We start from the raw sequence: 18571 nt of genomic DNA, 5'->3' as shown, positions 1-18571 counted from the left end.
CGGGGATGGGGCCGGGGCCGGGGCCGGGCCCGGGCCGCCGCGGAAGCCGTCTCCGGTGCACGCTGCCTGGGGGGTGAGAGTGGTGGCGTTTCGCCGGTCTCCCCGCTGCTGCCGGGAGCGTGGGAAGGGGCGGGCTGGTGACGCCTCCGCGATGGGCCCTGCCTTGCCTGGGGGGGGGGGGAGAAAGCGGCCGTCACGTCGCTGCAGGCCCGAACCGTCGGTGCCTCGGTTTTGGTGGCAGCGCAGAGGGGAGGAAGCGGGCCGGAGTTGGAGGGAGGAGGCAGGAGAGGAGCTAGTAAGCGTTCTGCTTCTGACCCCCTCTCGTCTGGTGCAGAGACCGAGTGCTGAAATATTTTTGCACCCACAGAAATCCTGCTGCCTCTCTCTTCCAGGAAAACTAGGAACAATGTTCTTGGGTGCAAAACCTTGGGTTTATGTTTCCTCTTGTAAGTGGTATTTCAGGTTTGTCTTTTAGAAAATCAGCAGTCTTTGCTTTGCTGGGAAAAGACACGTTTGTAACAATCTGAGGACCCTAGCTGCGCTGTTGGTTTGTATTCCTGTGCTGCTTGTATTATTTTTTTATTATTATTTTTATTCTTTACCAACTTGCATGCTTACATCTTTGTCCTCGATCTGGATGGAAAGGTGGTTACTTAGTAGTAAGGAGGAGCCACATGGTGGATGGAGAGTGTAAGCATATTTTGGTTTGGTAGTGCCTGAGGAGAAAATTGTATAGTTTTTGATAACTTCTAACATACCATGACTGATAAGTAAGTGATCTGGATCAGTGTTTTTCTTAAGAAACTGGATACAGCCATCTGAGAGAACATAGTAGGAACATCAAGCAAAGAGGTTTATATTTTTGGTAAGCTTGGAACAATCTTAAATTCTTCTCATTTGTGCATTTGCTGAAATACTAGCAACGAGTAATTACCAGTAAAGTTAAAACAGAGTTCAGTCCTTCACTGAGATGGCAAGCAGATCAGTCCAGATCAATCCCTTACATTGTGGTTCGAAATTTATTTTTTTAACATTGCCCAGCAATGTCTAGCATTGACCTTTGTTAGTAATGTTTTATTCCGTATGCTTGGAAAGAACAGTGTTGGAGTAAATTAGATCATTAAGTTATACTGGTGTTTTATTTTTGTATTCTCTGATGGTATTTTCTGATGATATTTCTTTTGATTGGTATCTTTTACTAAAACCTTGATTAAAGATATTGTCAAAAGTAATCTGAATCATAGTGAGGTTTTTTGTTTCAGTTTCATGTGTTATGTAATACAGGAAGAGAACATAGAGGGAGATTGAGCCCATCTGTTTACATCTAGAATCTGGTTTTGATTGTAGTTTGCAATAAATATGTTGCTGAAAAAGTAGAAGATCATGTTTCATTTTGGGGGTAGCTAAGTTAGTTAAAAAGTTTAAAACCATCAGAGAGACAAAAGAATTACAATGATAAATTATGCTGCTTGCAATTCTAAGCAGTAACTTTTTAGTAATTTAGTAAATTTTAGTAATGTAGTAAGTTTTTTCTTAATGAGATTTGTCTTGTTGCTTTGCAGAAGTAATGCCTTACCTGGCTTGAAGATCTAAGAGAGCTTCCTGTTTGCATAAGGCATAAAAGGAAATGGAAGAAAATGAGACTTTACAAGGTGAAAAGGAGAGGGCAAAAATTGAAAAACACGCTACTCCTGAGATCGGTCGGCAGATATCAGTTAGTGAGTTCCTTTGTCACTGCTGTTATGACATTCTGGTCAATCCCACCACCCTGAACTGTGGGCATAGTTTCTGCAGACATTGCCTAGCCTTGTGGTGGGTATCGTCCAAGAAGAATGAATGCCCCGAATGCAGAGAAAAATGGGAAGGATTCCCAAAAGTCAACATCCTCCTCAGGTGAGTACATTGTGCCATTTTGGATTTGTAAACCCACCAAAATTAGTTGTCTGGTTTCTTGAGTTTGCTGCAGATTTTTGTAGTTTATTGACAGTCAGAACTGTCACAAGGACGTTTAAATCCTGAAGTCTTTCATGTTCTGCACTTGTACTGAACTGTTCAAGCACATTTTTCTGCATGGAACTAAGGGGTAGGTTGGTTTGCTTTGGTTTGGGTTTTGTTTTGGTTTTTTTTCCCCCTTCTGAATTTTTGGGGGGATGGAAAGGAGGAATCTTTTTTTATTATTGAGACACTTGCATCTTTTAGTGTAGTTGGTTGTTTCCTAATAATTCTAGGTTAGAATGATCTTTGGTAATTGTGTAATTATTTCTGTAATAGGAATTATTTATAGGAAGAAATGTGATCTTATGGCAGAACAAAGCTAGACATATCAATTTGCTGTCTTCAATTACCCACAAGTTCTTGTGCAATAATACTTTATCTTAGGTTAATAATGTTTTAATAAATAAATGGTAGCATTGATGGTAGGCTTTTATATTGTCTTTTGCTTAGCATTTCTGAATAATCAAGGCTTGCCAGTAGCACACACAATTCTAGTTTTATCTAAGAAATAAGTATTTTTTTGTGTGTGTGATATTTTAACTTCCTCTATCTTTAGAAGCTAAGGAAAGTGTTGTTTGGAAGTAATGATTTAAGTTTAACTTTACTAAGTATTAATAACTAATGTTTTCTTACTTTCAAAGATGACAGTTTTAGTAGAGGCTGGAAAACAAAAATTCCCAAATTAGTCCCTTTTCCAAATGTTAAGCCTCAATGTTTATAGTACAATGACAAATATTTTTCCCATTAGGGATGTTATTGAAAAGCTATTTTCTGATGCCATTGAACAAAGAAAAGAAGATATTCAACAAAACAGTGATGTAGCACGCAGCTTAGCAACCTTCCAAAAATATGGGAGTGACCAGATCCCTACAGTTCCGAACACAGGAAGAATTAATCCTCGAGGAGGAGGGTTTTTCTCAGGCGTTCTGACAGCTTTAACTTGTGTAGCAGTAAGTTTCATCTGGTTGGTTCTCCATATTTACTTCATTAAGCATGCAATCAGATATACTTAAATTACATGCACATAAGGAAGACTGTCAGCACAGAAGAAACTTCAGCTGAGCGGAGTAAATAAGGTAGCATTCAGAGTTGTCTGTCAGGAACTACAATTGCAATATACAGCAAACAGAAGTTAGACAAATTGGGTAGAACTTCAAGGTGCTTTCTTATAACCTGAATATTCTAGAGTCCATAAAATGGAAGATTCTACATGTCAAGCCTCTTAATGCATGTTTATTTGTATCATTAATATATTTGCTTTGCAAGTAAATGATCTCTTTTTTTTTTTTTTTTTTTAATCTACTTACAGGTAGTTCTACTTGGATATCACTGGAGTAGCAGAGAATTTGAAGAAGATCTTCTTGTCCACAAGCCTGTTGCTAAATGGACTGCTGAGGAAGTGATACTTTGGCTAGAGCAGCTGGGCCCATGGGCTTCACATTATAAAGAAAGATTTTTACTGGAGAAGGTGAATGGAAGGTGAGAGGCCTAATTGTCAAGAACAGCTATCATTTGATTGGACTACTGGATAGCTTTCATTAGGGATGGTATATTGTGCAATGACCATACTTCATTCCATAGACTGTGGGAATATTCTGTTGATGTATCAGAATAAGATTCAGGGTAAGTTTTAACACTTGTAATTGAAAACTTTAGCAGTAGATAATAAGCAAGCTAACTGAAAATTTTCTAAGAACTTTTTTAAATGCTGACAATGCAGACTGAAATGATACTGAAAGTAAAATACTACTAATGTATTATCCACCCCTCCCACCATTTCTTTCTTGTGAAAATATTCATATGCTATAGGCATTGTGGCATTCTACCCAAGAGCTCTAGGTTTGATTTCAGGAGACCAGGCTGGATCTGTGAAGTACTGAAGAACTATGTTCAGTAATAGCCAAGAAGCTGATAAATTTTCATGCTGAAAGCAGGCAAGAAAAAACTTGAAAAGAGGGATATTTAAAACCCAGGCTCTGAGACACATTTGATTTGGAACACTTGATACAGCATGTAATGATGATCTTTAAGGTCCCTTCCAACCCAAACCATTCTATGATTCTATAATCCAAAAGGTGATATCTTCTATCAGTAGCTTACTGTTTCAGTATGTAATTGCTAATTTGTTAGTCATATCTTTTTGGTGAAGAGGCACTGTTTACCTTCTGAATTCTTCTGCTTTTGTAGACTCCTTCTAACACTGACAGAGGAGGATTTCATGAAAGAGCCTTACAGTATAGAGAACAGTAACCACAGAAAAGCTATTATGGCGGAATTGGAATGTGTGAAAACTTTAGGCGTTAAACCACCACAGAACCTTTGGGAATATAAGGTATGTTTTATATAAAGTCTGTCATGTATATTAAATGTTTTTAAAATAATATCTTTAAAAGAATATTCTCTTAAAGCCAGGAGGAGTGTTAAGGTAGTAGAATTACCCTTGTAAAAAGCTGCTCAGTTTAATGAACTGTTGTAACTGAAAAATGATGCTTTGAAAAAAAGATTGTCAGGAAAAGCTAAGAACTGGCATGTCCCTTTCGTTTTGTTTTTTCATTGTTTGAAACTTGATAATTTGATACCTTTCAGGCAGTAAATCCAGGAAAATCACTCTTTTTTCTGTATGCACTGAAGAGTTCTCCAAGACTTAGTATGTTATACCTGTATTTGTTTGATTATGCAGAAGCTTTCCTACCTTTTATCCACACAATTTGCCCTACGCAAGAAGACAAGTATGAAGATACTGTCACAAAACTACTAGTAAGTGTTCAAAACATTAAGTATGCTACTTGTTTTAGTTATAAGCATTTTAAGACTAGCAGCATAAAAACACATGATCTAATTATTCACCATTTCACCTCTTTACAATTTTTAAAAAAAAAGTCCTACAAAGTAAGTGGTTCCTTGATTTTGTTGTATGTGATCACCAGTGTTGTGACCGTTACCCTTAGTAAGATTGATTTAAGGCTATTAAGACTTTAAATCTGTCAAACTATTTTTTTTTGACGTTCACATGACTATAGAATGGCTGTTCACTCAAAATAGCGGTATTTTAACAAATGGCATTATAAGGTCTGGCTGTCTGTGATGTTTTATTCTGATCTAATGGAAATTACTGGGTTATAGTATTATCTACCAGAAAGTATAGTAAAGATAAATTACTGCTTTCAATGTATGAAAACACAATTTTTCCACAAAAGAATAGTGGAAATAAGCCAGTATTGTGCCTGTTTAATAGGAAATTGATTGACAGTCTTTTTATCCTAATTTACAGGACCTTAAAGATCCTTCGTGGAAACAGTGGAGAGAATTCATTGTAAAGTATTTATTTTTGCCATACCAGTTGATAGCTGAATTTGCTTGGGATTGGCTGGATGTGCATTACTGGACATCAAGATTTATAATTGTAAATGCCATGTTGCTCTCTGTTCTGGAATTATTCTCCTTTTGGAGGCTCTGGTCAAGAAGAGAATTGAAGTAAGTCTTACTGAGCTTGTTGAAGAAGGTGGGAAGTACATGGCCTTATAAATAGAAAGTAACAGTCTTACGATTTCACAGTTGCTCACTGAAATGACATGTCTAACCACAACTGTGACGTTAATAAGAACATGTGAATCTGAATCTGGACATACACCAGTACTCACTCTTGAGTATCTTTATTTCTTGAAAGGGTTTCTTATAGCTTGTTTTATTGATCGGATGTAGCAAATGCTGTAATGGTAATAAGCATGTTCTTAGCCATGGAGTAAATATTAACTCTTGAGAATTGCCTTTTATGGTAACTGGTAGTAGCTATCAGCTAATTTTGTCATGATATGCTTACAATATAGTTATTAAAGGATGAGTCCTCAGGATCATAAATAAGTTTAGTTACACTGATAATATTTCTGATAGGTGATCAAAATTGCTGGTTTTAGTTCCTGCTTTAGCCTTAATTCAGGCATATTAATAGTACTTTATATCTGCTGTGATCTTTCATTCATAGTTTTTAGAACTTGCATAGGAGAAATTCTTGTTTTGGTGTGTACTGGGTTTCCACTTTCTCTGCCAGCAGCTAGGGGGCAGAACATGTTCAAAAGAGAACAGGCTACATGGACATGATCTATGAGAAATCTGGAATTTGACCACTTTAACTTGCTGTGCTTTGTGGTCTGAATAAATTGACTTAATGCTTCCTCATATAAAGTCTAGTATTACTATATTTCAAGAAAGTTTTTCTGGAGTGCAAAATTATATTTTAGAGGTACCTGAGTAAGGGGTAAATAATTTGAGGCTGCAGCACATACTAGCTTTTCTTAGATAGGGTAAAAACAAAATGGAAAGTTCCTCTAAGCCTCTTTTCCTTTTTCACAGGACTATTCCTCACAGAATGTGGAGACATTTCTGGAAAGTCTCAACCCAGGGTCTTTTTGTTGCCATTTTTTGGCCTTTTATTCCTCAGTTTGTCTGCAATTGTTTGTTTTACTGGGCCTTGTACTTTAACCCAATTATAAACATTGATCTTGTGGTTAAAGAAGTAAGGCGTCTGGAGACACAAGTGCAGTGACTGGCATTGGAACTTTTGAGCTGTTTAGCTTCTAAAAATGGACATTTGAAATAAGCTTTGCTTTTCTTTATATATGTAGCAGTGAAAGTGGTAGATTATGTTAACTTAAACATACAAAAAAGCCTTAAGGTAAGTTACTCTTAAACTAGTTGATTCCAAATCTGAGGATGGGCTTTATTATCCAAAAGGAATTTTCTATTGAAAAAAAAAATTACATTCCTGATTTAGCCATATAAAACTTATACAGTCATGTCACCCTATTTTTGATCAAATCAAACTTCTCTATTCTGTCTTGAGCATTCTGGTTATTTTTTAAGCCTGCCTTAAAATCAGTGTCTTCTGAACAGCTACAAAGATTGGGGGTTTTGTTTGTTTTGGTTTTGTTTGGTTGTTTGGGGTTTTTTTTTTTTGTAACTTAGCATTTCATAGCAGCAAGGTGCTCCTCAACTTAAGTTTGCCAAAGGAAAGCTCTTCCTGGATAGGCTTGATATTGAAAGTACTTCAGTGTTTTCAGTTTGCTTTACATGTAAAGTTGTGACCGTCAAATACAGCCTTACAGTAGAGTTTGTTCTAAAATTCCTACTGTTGAAGGCAAAGACTGCTTGAGTTTTCTTCTGTTTTGGAAAATGTGGTGGTTGTCATTCAAAAGTTTTTATTCAGTTAAACTTCATTAATAGCTTCTTTAATGCTCTCCTCTTGAAGTCTGTTGCTTATTCTTAAATTCAGGGTTATGTCTTAAAAAGGATTATTTTGGAAAAGTGACCTGACGCTGTAATTACATCTCACTGCAATATAATGTGTTTATCTGGATCTGTGAGTGAATATGAACTGGAAAGTTATTTTGTGTGAACAGGATTACCATTTGTTAATGTATGGCTTTTGACTGAAACACAAGTCAGATTTTTCAAGAGTTTTGTTCCCTTGCATTCTGCACTGGCTTGGGGGTTTGGGGCTGTTTTTTTCCATTTGTATCATTAATATGAACTTTAAATTTGCCTATGAATATTTTTAAAGAATAAAGATCTCTTTTGAAATCTTCATTCTTCCTAAAGAAGTGTTTTGTTTTATTTTCGTTTTTTATATTGAAGTACTTGTCATTTGCTTTGACTTGTGCAAACTTGTTCTGTAGCCCCGCATCTTTTAAGTTGAGATGGGTGAAAGTAGGCATAAAACACTCCTGGTTCTTAAACTGTTAAAATTAGCACTTACGAAAAAATGTATTATTCAGCACTTCATGTTACTGATTTCTCTTCCTAAAATGTTTCAAAACACTATGAAATGACCCTAACTAAAACCATCTTTACATCCTTATGAGGTATATATGCTTCTGAACTTTGCAAACCCATGCTGTCCAAGATCAAACACTTACAGGAAAGGCAGTTGAGTTGGTCCCAGTGACTGCTACTTTTTTCATGTATCTGTGTTGGTGATGGTTTGCATTTGCACTTTTTAAATCTGGATCTGAAGTTTTAAGGGTAGAACTTCTCCCTCTGCCCACAGGAAACTCAATGTGTACATAGAGTAAGGAGCTTGAGCCATATCAAATGAACAACTTCTTAGAAAACCGTATTTAAAAAGTAAATACTAGGAAAAAAGAATTATATTAGGCATTTTTTAATATAGGTAGGACTACTTAAGGTGAATGAGATGCAGAAGTTAAATTATGCTTCATAATAAGTGTTTAATATACATGAGAGGGCTCTTTGTGCTGTCACTCCATGCATTTCTTCCGGTCAGTTCAAAGTTCACAAATGTTAAGGTAAGTTAGTGGAAATGTTTGATTTGTATCTTAGAGCCAGCGGAGGGGGGATAAAAAGTTTACAGTGAATGATGTTATGAATCTGAAAAATCTGTGAATCTGAATATAAACAAAATCAATTTTAAGTCAGTTACTCCTTAAGCTGATAAACTCAAATTCCTATTTAGTCGATAAAAGCTTACATAGAACTAATGAACTTGCTTTTAGTCCATGCACTGTAGAGGGTAAGTAAGAGGATAAGTGTTTATTTTGGCCATTCTGGGGTAGAGAGGCTGAGGTGGCAGGAAGGAGGATCAAGAAAGGGGAAAATCATTTGTTGTCACTACTGTGACCAAAAAAAAAGTAATTTTAAATACACAGAGAGTTTTCATAAAGACTGATGTTGTATATCTAATACCTACACAAAGGCTGAATCTCACCACACATAAAGTCTGGCCACAAAAGGTGTTTTGTATGATAGGGAGCTTTAGAAAAACATTTGGCAGCTTCACGGTCACATTCACATGCCATTTTTTGGCATTTGTCTTCTAGTGATTCTGAAAAAAAACACAGTAAGTTTGATGTTAGTCTGAAGTAATTAAAAATACCAAATGGAATACCAAGAATTGCTACCTTATGTTCCATATTTGCCAGATAAATGGCTCTTGTATTTCAAGTGCAATAGGAACTGTACTGAGCTTCAGTAAGACTTACACTTCTTTCGTGTTCTTTAGACAAAGCTCCATGCTAGGACATCTCAGCAACAGAGAATATACAAGCATGGTTTGGTTTAGTGACAATTGATAATCAGTGGAACTATCTTGGCAGGTGAAAATACAGTAATTGGATGAAGACTTAAATACTCTTCTTCACGTTCTATAATAAAGGAACTCTGATAACTGATTTCTCTTTAGAAAGTGGTATACGACCCTCCCTGCCCGCCCTGTTGCTCTGGTGAAACTTGGGTTTGGGAAGATACTTTCCATTTCGCATATGCTTTAATCTACTAAAGGATGTAGTATTAAAATTATACATGTGAAATAAGGGATGCAAAGATGTTCTATGTTCAGCTTAAATGGCCCGCCCTTTTTATTAAGGTATTCAGTAAGAAGTTAGGTAAAGTGTGTTTAAGTACGATAAAATTCATGTCTGGCCATACTTGTTTTATGATTGTAGTGTTGTAGCTTAACAGATTTCTTGGCATGAACGTTTCTTCTTGGCGTGAACGTTTTCTTCTACAGCAATATATTTTGGTTTTATTGTGCCAACCCAGAAATGTGTGTTTTTTCTCCCTGCAACTGTCTGTAAACTGAAGAATCCTTGATTATATTTTGTCTGAGTATTTAACATTTTGAAAGCTTAGCCAAATCTCTGCTTGAGATTTGTCTAGGAGCAGAACAAGTGTTCAGTTTTGTGAATGAACTCAAATTCTGCTATAAAATGGAAGTGTTCTTTATATATGTATGTTAATGCTGCAACTAGCTACCCTAAGAACTACTCAATAGCATAAGTGACATAAACAACATGGTAGGATTAAAAAAAAAAAAACAAAACATTAACTGAGAAGAACTATTCCTTCTCTTGTTATTGCTACAAACTTAATCTTCTCCATGGTACAGCACGGACTTTGTTTCAGCTTTGTTTCTTGGGGACATGCCTACTATCTTGGCCAGTGTTCTAAAAGATTGTCAGCTTCTGGACTGGAACAGCAGGAGAACCTTTACAGCCAAATATAGGTGGACTGTAACTTGACAGTTAATTAGTTTGAGAGAGAAGACGCTTAGTACTTCTGGAGCAGAGGGAATTAGCAAGTAGAGATTCTGCATGAGGTAGACATTTGGGCAAAGTAAGGTTGAATGAAAAGGAGGAAAGGAAATAGTGTCAAAAACTTTAATTTCAGGTCAGGCAAATTCTAAGTTGAGTTATGAAATGAGAGATTTTTGTGTTTTCTCTGAATGGCCTACTGTGTTGTCTTTAAACTGTGGTAGTCAGACTTGTAAACAAGTTTATGTATGGGTCTGCTTTTTTGTAGTGCAAATAATAACCAATTCTCAAGCTGTTTTGCATTCTAGATAGCATAAAATTACATGCAAAGTAACCTACCTAGCACCTGATTAAAAAAAAAAACAAAACACACCCCCGCCCAAAACCAAACAACACACAAAACAAACAAACAAAACCCATCAAACCCCCAAACAAACCAACCCTAAAACCTAACAACAAGAAGAAAAAACCCTGCAAATTTGGGGGGCTTGTGAGAAGTTGTAGTTTCAAAAAGTCTTTGAAGTGTATTAGAAAATATTTGCTAAAACTTTGGGAGTTGTGAACAAGTAATGTGAAAGAAATGCTGCTTTTTCATGTTAAACATTTTTTGTTTGTTTCTTTGAGATCTCTTTGTCCTTCTGTTTTATACTGCAGCATGGCAAGTGTATTTTATTCATATTTCGGAGCAATCGAACAAAATTTATCAGGATGTGGTCAGCCCTCTGTTGCAACTTGTACACTAATTATGTAAATATTTTCAAATTAACATTTTATGGCTTGTGGACATGTTACTTCCATGAATAAATATACTTATCAAATATTTTATTACCTCAGTGTTTGAAATTTAAAGTTGTAATTGTGAATTCATTCATAAATTGCAGCCACTACTGGGCTGTGCAACTGATCAGTGGTAAATATGCCAAAAACTTGTCCATTATAAACTTAAAAATGGTGTGAAATATTTTCTGCTAAGTATAAAAAGGATCCTTTTTAAACAGTTGTAATTTTCTCGCCTCCTGCTTGTAGTTGCTCTCCAGTTGGAGACCTGCAGAGAGTAGCTTAACATGGGTTCCTCAACATATGTAAATGCTGAGTAAAAAGAAGGGGGGTTTGGTAGTGTTTTCTGAAAGGGTAATAGAAGGTTGTAGATCAGAATTTTGTTTGCTTATGTATGTCAGTAGGTGGGGATTAAGAAGAAGAAACTGCATTCAGTTGGCTGGCATAGCTGTACTTTCTGGAGGCACAGCGTACCCTGGCAAAGAGTCACAAAAGGAAGGCTGGTAAAACAAGAATTTTACAGTTAATTAAGAAAATGTCTTTCTATGAAGTCAATGAGACAATTGGTAGAAGTAAAAAAAAATTTTAAAAAATCCCCAAAACCACCCGCCCCAGCTAGAACTGTTCACTCACCACACACAGCAGCGTTGTCTTCACACTCCCAGTGGTAACTTTCTATCTTTGGGTGACAACCTGCTTGTTCTGCCTTACCATAGCAGCAGTCATGATTAAAGCAGCACCTGAGAGTAATAGAAACGGGCTTGCCTTAATTCATACTGTGGTGATTTATGGTCACATAATCTGGATGTTTTTTATCAGCATGTTTCTACAGGCTGTGAAAGAATAGAACAGTCAATATACACGAATGTACAAACAGTTACCTGCTCAGGAATCAAAATGTTGATTGTTTTATAGATCACTGGGAAGAAATTACACTCTTTCATATAATCAATGATGAGGAAAATGCCCGATACACGTTGATCTAGTTGAACTACTTCATAGATGAAAATACAAGAAATCTTTAAAGTATTCTGTTTTAAACACCATAAACTTACGTGCATATGCCTCTCTCCTAGCCCCTTCCAAGAAGAAGATAAATGCCAGAACAGTCTGTCAGATAGTGAATTATGTGTTTTTCTGCCAGTTATTGATGCTATTGCAACAGTTATTAACAGGGAAGGGACAAAAATATTTGTTAGGCTGCAGTATAGCAAAGTCTGTAGATGGTGGCAGAAAAGCTGAGAGCAGGTGAAATGTTCAGTAATGAATAGGCACAGGTACTGTTTGATGCCATAAGATAACTAAAACTATTTGCTCAGTATCATGAGAAAATTTGGAAAATTGCCCAAAATGATGATTTCAAAATTGTTCTTGTCATAACTGGACATTAATAGACTTTCTATCACATTGTGGAACTGAACAGTACAGGTAAGCATTAATGGCATATTTTAGTGCTTAAAAAAATAATTACTCTTCTGGTATAGAGTCCTTGCAAGCCCAGAATAGTAAATAGAGAAGGTAACAAGGACCTGAGGTTAGATAGCTTGGAAGTTTTTGCTGCAAACTAACTATACTCTTTTCTTTGTTGAGTCGGTGGAAGAACAGGGTGTATCTGCAAGCTCTTTCCATTCAGTCATTCAGTTTCCACCTGTTAGCCTAAAACCATCATATTACAGTAGGCACATGATGTTTAGATTGCCTGAGGAATTTGTGTCTGCAATAGAAAAAGTTAATGCTGTGAGCTCTCACTTGCAATTACTGTTTTTTCCTATGCTTATTTAATAATTACTTGGTAATGCCACACGAATCGCCATTTAAAGATCCTGCGGTACATAACAGTTGGACAGCACATGCCCATGAAGTAGCTCAAGACATCCACTTCATGCATAGAAATAAAAAAAAAAAAAAATTCTAATGAGTCTTTGTAGCAGTACTAAGGTAAATAAACCAGGAAATACGGCTTCTTTTGCCATAGTGCAGACTATTTTCATGTGTTCACAGAAATTTTTAAAATTACTTTGGTCCACTTTTAAGCATTTTAAATAAAAACAGATGCTTAAGGATTTTATATTTTGTCTTGTGAAAGCAATATAGTATTATCTCCATTTGAAAGTTTATAAGTGGCAGGCAAAAATCTAAATTGCAGTAACTATTATTTGAATAATTCCATTACAGATGTTCTTACTTCAGATTAAATATTTCTGTATTTTCACTTTACTTGTTTTCAGGCATAATTCTGAATGTAAACAGCCCACAGTGTAACTCAAAACTTTAAAAAATCAAACTTGGTAAGAATGTTTCTACATTCAATCAGCGCAATTCTTGATTCTGTTCAAATGCGGTAGAGTTAAGTACACTCACTTTTGGCTTGTTCCTAACATGTAGCTATTAAAACCCAGACCACAAATAGGTAACCATGTTTTGTGAAGAAGCAGCTTCTTGCTACTGTGGGACTTTTACAAAGTGGAAAAAATGGCCTACAATGAAAGATTGGCAAACTGCAGATTCTCCATCAATATCTTTAGGTATGCAAATGACCAGAACTAATAATAGTCCCTTTTTGTATGTGTTCCCAGTCACTAAAGTAGCAACTACGTTCTACAAAATTGTCTTTAATCTAACAGATTACACATCCAAAAACTTGAAATACATAGGCAAAGATTCTAAAAGTTTTAGGTCTAATTACGACTAGAATCTTTATGCAAAAAAAAAAAAAAAAACATCAGATTTGAACTTCCCATGTATTCTACCCTAAATGTGAGCATCAGACGTTTGTTTTCCTTTTAATTTACAATATATTTGTCTGATAAGTCAGAACTTGAGATGTCACATATGGTAGGGAAATTTATCATAATGATAAACTTGAAAATATAAAACTTTATTTAACTATTGTAACCAGAAGATCATCTTTCTGTCAGTTAATGTTCAATTAGAAATTAAATTGATGGTAGTCAGTATGCTGACTATGATTTAGTACTAAATTTAGTACTAAATACGAAGGTTTGTTTTTACAATTATTTTAGTAACAATTTGTAATTCCTTGTATTCAAGAGTTATTTTTCAACAGGTTGAATTTTGCATAATTTTCTATGTATTCTTTTGAATACTAATAAAATGGGATGGATGGTAGTAGAATCAAGATTTTTCAATTGCCTTTTTTTTTTTTTTTTCATTTTTATTTTTATAGGTAGTTTAAATGTGTGAGCTTTAAAGCTTCTCCTAGACTTTAGTTCTTCAGCTCTTGGCCAAACAGCAACAGCAAAGAAACTCAATTGTACTGTGAATCCAGTATTAATGCAATGAGAGTTTAAGGCAAGTAGGACTCATGTAGATCTACAGTAACAGTTTTAATGCTTTGGAGTTTCTTAGCAGTCTGGGGTGTGTTTCAGCTCGGTTCCCTCACTGATGTTAAATAGGCCTAATTCATATTTTAGTCCTTTTACTCTGTCATCTGCATACGTTCAGCACTTAATTACTCAGATAAATAGTTACTCTTACCAGTCTACTCTGTCCTTGGGCCATCCTCTTCCTCCCAGACCACAGTAGCATCCATAACGTAGGTAGGCAAAAGGAGATCGTCCTGTAGTACACCTAATGGCTCCAGCTAATTCAAGAATTCCTCTTCGATTTCTAAAATGGGCTTCCCCAAAAGTGCCTTTATAACCTGTGGAAGAAAAACTCTTTTATTTTTTGTTGAATCAAACATGCAGATATAAAGTAGTTTTGGGGTTTTTTAAACTTTGATAATGAATGTCAGTACTTCAAAATAATAGTTTCTTTTTGACGTTTTGGGGCCACACTGCTTGACCCAGTCCCTTTTTACCTTGATCTCTAGGGAACAGAATACCGAACAAGATTCTGAATAGCTGCAGTCATTTCCTCCCATCAAGGCACCATACAATGGCAGACTTCGGTCATTTCCAGCCTTAAAACTGGCAAGGGCTAGTATGTGTTCTGTGGTCTAGGTCCACTGATCTGCTAAGATTAGATGCCCTAAGCATTGCAGTAGTTTCTCCTTATCATAACATGCAATTTTGCCCATGTTGTTATTTTGTAGCATGTAATGCTTTACATTTGAACAAACGCCCTCTATGATGGGGTTCTGGTTTTCCTCATTTTTAGACAAAGCAGCCAAGTAACTGGCGGGGGTGGTGTGGGTGTAGAGCGGGGAGATGGGTGGGTGCTTGGAGTCATTGCCAGGGAAATTAGAAGAAGGGTTGCTTTTTTTTTCTGTTTCATTTTTGTTTGGGTTTTGTTGTTGTTGTTGTTTAAGGGATTCTCACCCTTATTTCACCAGAACAAGACTGTATTTAGGAATTTTATTTTAACTATGCTCTGTCAGTACTAAAGCAGTAGGTCCAGGGCAGCAAATTAATGTTGAGACAACAGATTACTTTTTTGGGGGCTTCATGTCATCCTTCAGGTTGAGCTAACATGTCAAAGACCCTTAATGGTAATGGGCAGCATTTCCTTGCAGTGCAGGCTCCAAACTATTGGCAGCAATTTTTAAGAAGTTAGATGAGTACAAAACAAATTAGTGGAAGGCTGCTGATTAGAGTTGTCTTACTAATTAAACTAATGATTTATTTTGGTATGAGGAGAACAGTTTATAAACCTTAACTCCCAGTACTGGAATACAGATTGGGAAAGACGTGAAGATTTAATAACTGATAATATCTGTGAGAGAGACAGCAGAAAAAATATTTAGACTTTGTCATCGAAGGCTTTGATATTTATTTTCCTACAGAATAACTATATGATTATACAGTTTGTACATAATCTGTATAATCATATAATCTATTATAATAGACTAACTAATAGACTAATCTATTATAATAGATTATATGATTAATCAGTTAATAGAGATCTGCCAGAAAAATACTGTTCCCGGCACAGTTCAGTAATTTGAAATGTGTGGGATGCTGGTGACCTCCAGCACTCGTAATTTCGTGAAACAAAGAGATTTATACACCTCATGAAATCACCTCATTAAGAAATACAATTGGTTTGTACGTGAGAATGGTAAAAAAAGCTTTAGAAAGAACATTTGTAGCTAATCCTTACTTGCGAAAATAGCTAGGCTTCCTAAGACAATATTTAGTACTGTTCTGACTGGCGACTACTCCCAGATCTTGTTCCCTCCTGCTTTGTGGGCATGGGATTTAGGGAGAGGAGAGGATGTGGAAACAAGAGTGCTTAAACTTGCACATGCATCTTTGGCCATTGATTAAAAGCAACGGCATCTTGAGGAGTTAAAAAAGCATCCTTGGCTAACATAGTCACATGCAGTTTCATTTAAAAACTGTTCCATTGGCACTAAAACTTCCTTGCTAAGATAGTGAATAGTATCTCTTGTGTCATGGCTTCCATTCTAGGATATTATCTGCTGTTTAGTTATATAGGTTTTCTGGTAAAAAGATCCTCTCACGCTTTTCCAAGGGGTCCATAAGTTGTACTGGGTGGAATCTTTGGAACTTGTAGTTCTAGGTGTCAAAATAACAGTCACGTTGTGGAACTGACACGTGATCATCTCCCATTCCGTTGCAGCTCTGAATATGTGTTTCAGCTCTGGGGAGCAGAAGCATTCATTTGAGTATAACCAGATTCTTATCTTTACGATGGCATTGAAAGTGTTATCTTCGCTGTCAGTATAGGTTCAGTAAATTCCCAGCTGAAAAAAACCTGCAGTAAGGCTGCAGCATTACAAATGGCAACTGCTTATACTCTTAAATGTTTAGTAAGATTTGGCTAGACTCAGCCAGTAATGTCTGAAGGCACCATGTTAGTCGTTAATGGCAAAGCGGGGTTTGCTTTGCATGACGTTAGTGATTCTGAAGAAATCCCTGAAGAAAGTGAAGAATTTTTACATTGTGTCTCAGTTCCTGGCTACTGAGGAAGGATGGTGTAGGAGAGCTACAAGACAGGACGAGGAAACTAGGAATAAATATTCCTGGTTTCATTAGAGAATTGTTTACTAATTTTGGACAAATCCAAGTCACTTGATTTAAATCCCTGTAAAGTAGAAGCGATTAACTGTCTGCTCCCTGAGTTATAAATCTTTAAAATGTGCCACGTAACATAAAGAAAAGGACATGAACTTTTTATCTTTGCAATTTATTTGTGTTACAGCATCTGGACATCCAGGTATAAACCAAGACTGTATTGTACTGTAGATACTCTGAATATGACTAAAGGAAAAGTCTCTGTCCCAACAGCTTTGTAACCTGAGTTTAATGAAAGCGACCAAAGACCATCCTAGAAGACATAGAACTATGGAAACAATAAGACTATCAGTATGATGATGGTTCCATTAGTGTATTAGCAACATAATAGAATTTGCAAAGTATTTTATCAGAACTTCTGTGGAATACAGTCAGAGTGAAGTGACATTCTGCGTATTTCTGAACGTTTCATGATTAAGGTATGTTTTTAAAATCTTCTGTGTGGTTTTGTTTGGGGTTTTTTTATGAAGACTTCACATTTATCTTTATGGACAAGAGTATTTCTGTAGGTTTGATTATGCATTCCTGAAAGAGTAGTGTCATCTCTCTATGTCTAGTCTGTTTTTGGTTTTGTCATGCGGATTCTGTGCAGCTCTATCAAACACAGTATTGTGCATGGGGAAAAAGGGAAGGATCCAGATTGCATTTATTTTAATTTCATTGCTTTATAATCTGTATGAAAAAATCAAAACCACATTGTTTTGATACCTAGAGGTCACAGGAAATAAGTACAACTAAGCGTACAAAAATAATTTACAGTTAGACAATTTGTGTCTAGTCTTGTTACGGCTTTTAACGTTCTTGTAATATTTAATTCCAGTGTTTAGTGCATAATAGGAATTGAAACTTTGTTAAAGTTTCGACTGTTTTCATTCTTGAAAGAAAACTTTAAAGACATATATTTGGGAGAGGAAAGAAGAAACTTACAAGAGATTAGTCCATCAGCAAACTCAGATTTAACTGGATGGGACGTAGCTGCTTTAAAAGTAAAGGTTGAAGGGAAACCAAAACCATACCAATCCTAAGGCTGCTTTAGGCACCATAAAATAGCAGATGGGGAAAGAAAAAACCCCAAACAAATCTATGCAGTTGTCTTTGTGACTGTAATGACAAAGCCAGAGAGATCAAAAGCCGTGAGGTGACTTTCTGAAGACTGAAATTAAGTAAACACTAAAGACAGCCTGAGAGAAAGTAACAGTAAGTAATCACATTATATGCGTTGTGCTTGATTTTAAAACTGTAATACCTGTTGCCCAAACTGGAGCCCTGCCACGTTTGGAGAGTTTGAACTTCATCGTGCTGTCTTGGTTTGTTGCCTGCATAAGCCCTTGAGAGTTCAAACTGTGCTCAATGCTGTACGTTATTATGTCTTTGCAAGATGTTTTCCACTATACCTTCTCACTCTCCTTTTTCCTAGTTTTCTGAATAGCTTACAATAGTATTTAAAAATCCAGTCCCTGAAATTTCCATATGCATAGAGGAAAAAAACACATTTTAGAAACACACGAATTTTTTGTGAAAGATCATAATTCCTGTAACATTTTACTCTTTGCAGTGGGCACAATGCAAACGTAATAATTATTTTTGCAGATATATAATTATATTTTTATTGAGATGCACAGCTTTGCATAATTATGATACATAACTACATTAATCATTAGCATCCAGTCCATGATGTTTTGTGGGTTTTAAAAGAAACGTTAAGCCATTCTTTCAAAGACAGGCTACAGAAACACTTTTTGATGTTAAATA

At 36.0% G+C, this 18571-nt stretch overlaps 2 protein-coding genes across 9 annotated transcripts in view; one reads left to right on the top strand and one right to left on the bottom strand.

Annotated features, from left to right (window-relative positions):
- The window catches only part of BFAR (bifunctional apoptosis regulator), a 10782-nt gene extending 4015 nt beyond the window's left edge, over positions 1-6767 (top strand). Inside the window, exons 1-9 of one of the 8 annotated variants that reach the window (XM_010578468.1) lie at positions 51-295; positions 393-446; positions 1563-1893; positions 2744-2945; positions 3305-3474; positions 4183-4327; positions 4582-4752; positions 5267-5469; positions 6346-6767. In XM_010578468.1, coding sequence (XP_010576770.1) covers positions 1628-1893; positions 2744-2945; positions 3305-3474; positions 4183-4327; positions 4582-4752; positions 5267-5469; positions 6346-6538 — 1350 coding nt within the window. In that variant the 5' untranslated portion in view covers positions 51-295; positions 393-446; positions 1563-1627 and the 3' untranslated portion in view covers positions 6539-6767. The other 7 variants (XM_010578466.1, XM_010578470.1, XM_010578467.1 and 4 more) reach the window with 7 other exon arrangements.
- Positions 6768-8687: 1920 nt separating this feature from the next.
- On the bottom strand, positions 8688-18114 carry PLA2G10 (phospholipase A2, group X). The gene is made up of 4 exons (XM_010578528.1): positions 18066-18114; positions 14316-14481; positions 11451-11557; positions 8688-8833 (listed from the first exon to the last, which is right to left on the bottom strand). The coding sequence occupies exons 1-4, from the start codon at positions 18112-18114 to the stop codon at positions 8688-8690; spliced, it is 468 nt and encodes a 155-aa protein (XP_010576830.1).
- Between the last annotated feature and the right edge of the window lie 457 nt (positions 18115-18571).

Source organism: Haliaeetus leucocephalus, unplaced genomic scaffold (assembly GCF_000737465.1).
Source record: "Haliaeetus leucocephalus isolate CR32 unplaced genomic scaffold, Haliaeetus_leucocephalus-4.0 Scaffold636, whole genome shotgun sequence".
NCBI lineage: Eukaryota > Metazoa > Chordata > Aves > Accipitriformes > Accipitridae > Haliaeetus > Haliaeetus leucocephalus.
Note: the sequence above shows the minus strand (reverse complement) of the source record. Positions and strands in the feature narration are given on the sequence as shown.

What these genes read in the sequence shown, in the direction of transcription:
- PLA2G10 (XM_010578528.1), bottom strand. Translation starts at nt 18,114, where the DNA reads ATGAAGTTCAAACTCTCCAAACGTGGCAGGGCTCCAGTTTGGGCAACA. An exon ending in GGCTCCAGTTTGGGCAACAG is followed by an intron (nt 14,482 to 18,065) that starts GTATTACAGTTT and finishes TTTCTTCCACAG; the next exon opens with GTTATAAAGGCACTTTTGGG. An exon ending in AGACAACGCTGCTGTGTGTG is followed by an intron (nt 8,834 to 11,450) that starts GTGAGTGAACAG and finishes GTTTTTTTTCAG; the next exon opens with AATCACTAGAAGACAAATGC.